The following is a 6,935-nucleotide window of genomic DNA, read 5'->3' as shown; positions in this document are numbered from 1 at the left end:
TAGAATGAGTTTTGTGGCGTTATATCAGTGACTTAATTTTGCTTTTTCAAAAACCACGCATAAACATTTTTCTCTCAAAAATACAAACATGTACATACATGTTGATTATATGATATTGTAGCCCAGTTTGTGATGAACACAGTGTTATGAGACTTTTGCCATTAATATGTTTTTAAGCAACTGAAAAAAGCACAAATGTCAGTGCATGTCAAAACTTCCCAAGGCCCTAAAAACCCCTTAGACCCCAGAGGGTTAATGGGTTCAGGGTTCACACAGCAATACCTTGCATTCTTGACCAAGGAACAGGAAGTTTTAAAAAGCACAAGACACTAAATAGATTTAGATAATGTTTATTGCAGAAATAACTCAAGACACTCAGATCCTGAAATGGATTTCTCCACTGGACACAACTGCGCGAGGAACATCTTCTGAAGTCCCAGCATCTCTCCCTGCAAATAGTAGTAAGGTCAGAAAAGGACTCATTCAAGCAGTCAGCGTGAAGGGTCAAGACTTACTCCTCCTGTTGCAGCTTTGGACGCAGGAGTCTGCTGCAGTTGGGGTGCAAACTGATGTACTGCAGTGAACAAAGACCTTCAAGAGGTAGGAAAACATTTTAGACTAGGTAAAGGCACAATTTAATAAATGTTAGATGGAACAAGGATAACATTACTGTCTGAAACAGTGGTGCCATTGATGTGGAGTCCACAAATGTAAACATCTTCAAGGTAAACCGTTTGTTATGGGTTGGAAACTGAAGCCCTGAAGATCCATCCACTGGAATCATGTTGGTCAGGTAGCGGTCATCCTGGTAAGGACATCTGTGCAAGAAACAGGGATTAAACAAAGGGGCTGGACAGTGATTGTGCAAGACAAATTAAGAAAATTACCCATTCACAAGAAGATCCCACTGTGGCAGGCTGAGAGGATCAGGGTTAGAGGTTGCCCAACAGTGTTCCAGTTTTAACACAATGTTGGGGTCAGTTCGCCCCAAAACACGCACGTCAACATAGACGGGCTCCCTCAGGGCTTTTGTCACAGGGTACTCATTATTCAAGTAGAATGAAGAATATGCCTGATCGTCTGTGAAAGAGATCAAGAAATATTTGAGTATAGAGACATACCTAGAAGAGGACCGAGAGTGAACCACAGGTGGCTTTACCTTGTACGCATCCCTTAGTGGAACATTGTCCATTAGCCAGTCGAAGCTCTGCACTCAGAGGACCAGGGGCAGACACAGGAGGTGGTGGAGGGACTGCGTTAACGGCAACAACCAGCGCCTCAATACCGGTGCCAGAATAGCGACATTGAAAAAGAAGCCTAGGGAAAGGTACCAGTAAGACACCTGAACCCATAATGACAATAAAATCTGGAGTGTTATTTTTGACCCAATGTTGGTACATACTGGACAGAACACATGTTGGGCTAGTAAATAAACCTACAGTAGGTTGTTTGAATGCAATGCTAGATTGTTTCAATTCATGGTTGGGTTAACTACCCAGCATAGAATGTATAACCCAACATGCATTTGGTCCAACATTCACCCAGCATTGTGTTAAGAACCAAACATAATTTAGAACACAGGATTAGGGAGTCATTTCTTACATATAACTGCTGTCTCTTGTGATAGAGCCAAGTGGTCCAATACCTACTTCATAGGAAGAAGTCATTTTGTTCTCATAGACAAGATAGTCACCATCCATCTGCAGAAAGAGAAATGTGTTATGGTTGAAAATGGCATGCAAGACAGTTCATAAAATTTCATACAAACCATTGTTGTGGTTCCACAGGCAGTGACAGGGAACTGGTAAATGGCAAAAGATGCAGTGGTACCAACGGGCCCACATGGTGGGTCTCTTCCTCCCAAGAGGCTGATAGAATCCAGGCTCAAACTTGGGAGAGTAGTGTCCCTGGCTACCACGACCACAAATTGCCCATCTCGTGTGCATTGAACAGTCACTAGTAATTAAAACAAAGCGTCTAATCCACAATTCCATACAGGATGAAAGAGAAGAGACTACAAAAAAAAAACCAATCACTTACCAGTTTTGCCATAATAGCACTGGTTCCCATCAAAACAGCAGTTTATAGCCTGACAATTTGCAGGAGTAATGCCAGGCTCACCACACTGCACCTTTTCATAATCCTCTACCACACATGTCTGAATTGGCTCTGCCTTTGATGGTGGCTGCTTCACCCAAGATGGTGGCTGGTTGGCCTGAGACGGTGGCTGGTTCACCAAAGATGGTGGCTGGTTAGCCTGAGATGGTGGCTGCTTCACCAGAGAACTCAGAGGTTGAGATTGTTGTCCAGGCCATTGAAAGGCTACTTGATTTTGTGCCAAAGAAAGCGCCGAAGACAAGCAACCAGTAGCACAAAGTACAAAAACTCCTAAGAAGCCCCAAAGTGCTGCCATTGTTCCAAAACTGATCACAAGTAGTGAGTAATCTCAAACTGCTGTTTTTAAAGGATGATAATTATCCATTTTGATGGTTCTCCCCACCTCAATATTTGCCACTAATTAGCATCCAGCCCTGATCCATCAAGACTATATGTTTCAGCTGTTCTTAACAGATTGGATGTCATTTGTTTTTTTTGTTTTTTGTTTTATATACATATACTTTTGACTTCCTAATGTGATCACACCTCAATCCAGTAGATGGCGGTAATGCACAAAGATTGTAAACTGCCAATAAAATTCACTGAAGAAGAAGAAGAACAGATTGGATGTCATGAGTAAACGTTTATTTTTCTTGAAAACGGTGCTTGTAAAATGTATGCTAATTTAACAATTAACTAAATCTTAGTTACGTGGTTAAGGATTTGTGTCTTGGATGGCACACTGTTAGGGATGTGACAGTTAATCGTGCAAATGCGTGTTTTGTCAATGAATGAATTTTAATGAATTACGGTGAAATGCCTCCACAACCAAAAGCCAGAGGGCGCTCTCGTGCAGAAACGCCATTTGTGCCACAGAAGAAGTACAATTACAAACGCTATTCCAGGAAATGTCTGGAGGCCTATTTATATCGCTGTTCATCAGATTGTTTCAGGTATTTTCATAATAAAGAATATTTTGAATGATTGTGTTTGATGAGTGTTGCTTTTTTAAATGCACATTATAAATGATTCAAGCTCATGATTTTAGATTGATAAGGACTTCCTACTGATCACAGAGCCATAGTACACACAAGCTGTGTATGAAACACAGAATCAGAGCCTTGCGATTCACAATGGATTTCAGACAGGTATTTTTAATGGGAAACGCGATGCATCGTCGCAGCACTAAACACTGTGGCTGTTGAAAATGCTTATTTTGAACATATTGTGATATTGTCTGTAAAATCCATGCTGAGGTCTCATAATCCGTTAGATTTTAAGTCACAAAGTTTGATTACCTCTGATTTAACACGGATTTATACCCCAATTCAGTATTAAAGAGTTATATTTTCACCAAATGTTCTTATGTAGGATGATTTATGGAAATCCGTAATCATAGAAAAATTACTTTAGCAAGGTTTTCAGTCACGTAGTACATGTACTACAGTATATAAATCCTGCAGTTTTGTGTGGTATATTAAGCAACAGTAATGTCACATACAGTTAAGTGTAAAATTGATGTGTGTGATCCTGTATAGGCCTACTGAGTGTTGGCAAATATAGTGGAACATTTAGTGCATGCAAAAAAAAAAATGCATGATGTGTGCATGCTATTGCGTGATGAAATTAACACAGTATGTAATTTAAACAGTCTTCAAGCAAAGTTTTAGTTCATCCTTTCAAATGTAGATCTCCACTATTATGTTTTTGTTTGAGTGATTTTGATATGCTATTTTTACAGTTTCTACAGACACGTAGCTTGATCAAGCCTATAAACGCAAGACAACACAATAGAATTGGAGAGACGGTTATGGAATTTAAGTGTAAAAACTAAGGGAATTTTAATTTTAGCAGTTCAGAAGACTCAAGTGACCTTTTTGATTCTATTAAAGCTAGTGTTCATAACAGCTTTTTATAGTGCACAAGACTGTCAAAGAGACAGGTTTGACTTCCCAGGACAACCGTTTATATCTGTGAGGTAGTCAGCACTGGTATTTAGGACACACCAAGCTACTGTATATAAATGACTGGATTGCACATAGAAAGCTTAACGTATCAGCAAGAGGGGAAGCCGCAGAGTTCGAGCTGCCATCTTGGTATCCCAACCGGCAAAAGATTTTGTTTGAATGCAAGCCAATGAGCTTTAGAAAAAAACTTTATTGTAGAAATAACTCAAAATCCTCAGATCTTGAAGTGGATTTCTCCACTGGACACAACTGCACGAGGAGCATCTTCTGAAGTCCCAGCATCTCTCCCTGCAAAATAGTAGTAAGGTCAGAAAAAGGCTCAGGTACATCATTCAAGCACTTAGTGTGAAGTGTTAAGACTTACTCCTCCTGTTGCAGCTCTGGACACAGGAGTCTGCTGCAGTTGGGGTGCAAACCGATGTACTACAGTGAACGAAGACCTACAGTACAAGAGGTAGGAAACGTTTTAGACTACGTATAAACTCAATTTAATACTGTTAGATGGAACAAGGATAACATTACTGTCTGAAACAGTGGTGCCATTGATGTGGAGTCCACAAATGTAAACATCTTCAAGGTGAACCGTTTGTGATGGGTTGGAAATTGCAGCCCTGAAGATCCATCCACTGGAATCATGTTGGTCAGGTAGCGGTCATCCTGGTAAGGACATCTGTGCAAAACAAAGATATTAAACAAGGTTCTGGACAGTGATTGTGTAAGAAAAAAAAGTTATGAACTTACCCATTCACAAGAAGATGCCATTGTGGCAGGCTGAGAGGATCAGGGTTAGAGGTTGCCCAACAGTGTTCCAGTTTTAAAACAATGTTGGGGTCAGTCCGCCCCAAAACACGCACTTCAGCGTAGACCGGCTCTCTCAGGGCTTTTGTCACAGGGTACTCATCATTCAAGTGGAATGAAGAATATGCCTGATCATCTATGAAAAGATCAAGAAATATTTGAGTATAGAGACAATTCCAGAAGAGGAATAGGAGTGAACCACAAGTTGCTTCACCTTGTACGCATCCCTTAGTGGAACATTGTCCGTTAGCCAGTCGAAGCTGTGCACTCAGGGGACCAGGAGCAGACACAGGAGGTGGTGGAGGGACAGTGTTGACAGCAACAACCAGCGCCTCAACACCGGTGCCAGAGTAGCGGCACTGAAAGAGGAGCCTAAGGGAATGTAGCAGTAAGAGACCTGAACCCATAATAAATTCTGCACAGCTATTTTTAACCCAATGCTGGGTAGCTATTGGGCATAACACTTAGTTGTTTTAATGCAAGGTTGGGTTAACTACCCAGCATAGAATTTTTTTATTACCCAACATGTATTCTGTTCAATAGTTACACTGCATTGGGTAAAAAAAATTTAGAATGCAGGATTGGAGAATTATTTCTTACGTATAACTGCTGTCTCTTGTGATCGAGCCAAGTGGTCCAATACCCACTTCATAGGAAGAAGTCATTTTGTTCTCATAGACAAGATAGTCACCATCCATCTGTAGAAGGAGGATTATTAGGGTTGAAAAAGGCATGCAAGAAAAAGTTCATAAAGTTTCATACAAACCATTGTTGTGGTGCCACAGGCAATGACAGGGAACTGGTAAATAGCAAAAGATGCAGTGGTGCCAACGGGCCCACAGGGTGGGTCTCTTCCTCCCAAGAGGCTGATAGAATCCAGGCTCAAACTTGGGAGAGTAGTGTCCCTGGCTACCACGATCACAAATTGCCCATCTCGTGTGCACTGAACAGTCACTAGTAATTAAAACAAACAAGGTGTCCGAACCACAGTTGTGTACAGGATGAAAGAGAAGAGACCTCAAATCACTTACCAGTTTTGCCATAATAGCACTGGTTTCCATCAAAACAGCAGTTTATAGCCTGACAATTTGCAGGAGTAATGCCAGGCTCACCACACTGCACCTTTTCATAATCCTCTACCACACATGTCTGAATTGGCTCTGTCTTTGATGGTGGCTGCTTCACCAAAGATGGTGGCTGGTTGGCCCGAGATGGTGGCTGGTTGACCCGAGATGGTGGCTGGTTGACCCGAGATGGTGGCTGGTTGACCTGAGATGGTGGCTGGTTGACTAGAGAACTCAGAGGTTGAGATTGTTGCCCAGGCCATTGAAAGGCTACTTGATTTTGTGCCAAAGAAAGTGCAGCAGACAAGCTACCAGTGGCGCAAAATACAAAAAATCCTAAGAAGCCCCACAGTGCTGCCATTGTTCCAAAGCTGAGTACAAGTATTGAGTAAACTCAAACTGCAGTTTTTAAAGGATGATAATTATCTATTTTGATGGTTCTCCCAACCTCCATATTTGCCACTAATTAGCACGCAGCCCGATTGATCAAGGATATGAGTTTCAGCTGTTCTTAACAGATTGGATGTTGTGAGTAAACGTTTACTTACCTTGAATAGACAAGCAACACTGTGGCTGTTGAAAATGCTTATTTTGAACACACTATTGTGACATTGTAAAATCCATGTTGATGTCTCATAATCCGTTTAGGAGATTGGAAGTTCGATTATGTCATTGATTTCACATTGATTTATACCCTAATTCAGTATTAACCTCCTAAGACCAGGTGTGTCCACATACATGGACATCACATTTTTTGTTGTTTGCACCATAATAATTAATTCTGTGTAACTGGAACCTGTTGAACACAAACGTGGACAAATACACAGCTTCATGTTCAATGAAAAATATTTGGTTAATATATTTATTGGTTCTTCCTAACCCCAAAATAGCTGGAAGAAATCTGAAATGAAAGACAAACCAAAGCTCGGGTCTTAGGAAGTTAAAGATATTAAGGTAATATTTTCACCGAATGTTCTTATGTAGGATGATTTTGTGTGGAAATCACAAA

The 6,935-nt window shown here is 40.9% G+C and overlaps 2 protein-coding genes across 2 annotated transcripts; both read right to left on the bottom strand.

The window, feature by feature from the left end:
* Positions 1 to 334: 334 nt before the first annotated feature.
* On the bottom strand, positions 335 to 2,446 carry LOC135733416 (zona pellucida sperm-binding protein 4). The gene is made up of 8 exons (XM_065251965.2): positions 2,041 to 2,446; positions 1,769 to 1,956; positions 1,603 to 1,700; positions 1,160 to 1,317; positions 888 to 1,080; positions 671 to 818; positions 516 to 591; positions 335 to 449 (listed from the first exon to the last, which is right to left on the bottom strand). The coding sequence occupies exons 1-8, from the start codon at positions 2,411 to 2,413 to the stop codon at positions 376 to 378; spliced, it is 1,308 nt and encodes a 435-aa protein (XP_065108037.1). The 5' UTR covers positions 2,414 to 2,446; the 3' UTR covers positions 335 to 375.
* Positions 2,447 to 4,241: 1,795 nt separating this feature from the next.
* LOC135733415 (zona pellucida sperm-binding protein 4-like) lies at positions 4,242 to 6,316 on the bottom strand. The gene is made up of 8 exons (XM_065251963.2): positions 5,894 to 6,316; positions 5,629 to 5,816; positions 5,463 to 5,560; positions 5,077 to 5,234; positions 4,806 to 4,998; positions 4,587 to 4,734; positions 4,429 to 4,504; positions 4,242 to 4,352 (listed from the first exon to the last, which is right to left on the bottom strand). Exons 1-8 carry the CDS (start codon positions 6,285 to 6,287, stop codon positions 4,279 to 4,281), a joined length of 1,329 nt encoding a protein of 442 aa, XP_065108035.1. The 5' UTR covers positions 6,288 to 6,316; the 3' UTR covers positions 4,242 to 4,278.
* Between the last annotated feature and the right edge of the window lie 619 nt (positions 6,317 to 6,935).

The sequence above is a fragment of the Paramisgurnus dabryanus genome, chromosome 15 (genome assembly GCF_030506205.2).
Source record: "Paramisgurnus dabryanus chromosome 15, PD_genome_1.1, whole genome shotgun sequence".
In the NCBI taxonomy this organism is placed as follows: domain Eukaryota; kingdom Metazoa; phylum Chordata; class Actinopteri; order Cypriniformes; family Cobitidae; genus Paramisgurnus; species Paramisgurnus dabryanus.
The sequence above is the reverse complement of the archived record's forward strand: the minus strand, read 5'-3'. Positions and strand labels throughout refer to the sequence as shown.

Excerpts from the sequence above, each read along its gene's own strand:
- LOC135733416 (XM_065251965.2), bottom strand. The coding sequence starts at position 2,413 with ATGGCAGCACTTTGGGGCTTCTTAGGAGTTTTTGTACTTTGTGCTACT. Across the intron at positions 819-887 it reads TGGGATCTTCTTGTGAATGG|ATGTCCTTACCAGGATGACC; the intron begins GTAATTTTCTTA and ends TTTCTTGCACAG. Across the intron at positions 592-670 it reads TGGCACCACTGTTTCAGACA|GTCTTTGTTCACTGCAGTAC; the intron begins GTAATGTTATCC and ends TACCTCTTGAAG.
- LOC135733415 (XM_065251963.2), bottom strand. The coding sequence starts at position 6,287 with ATGGCAGCACTGTGGGGCTTCTTAGGATTTTTTGTATTTTGCGCCACT. Across the intron at positions 5,561-5,628 it reads CCTGTGGCACCACAACAATG|ATGGATGGTGACTATCTTGT; the intron begins GTTTGTATGAAA and ends CTCCTTCTACAG. Across the intron at positions 4,999-5,076 it reads CACTAAGGGATGCGTACAAG|ATGATCAGGCATATTCTTCA; the intron begins GTGAAGCAACTT and ends ATCTTTTCATAG.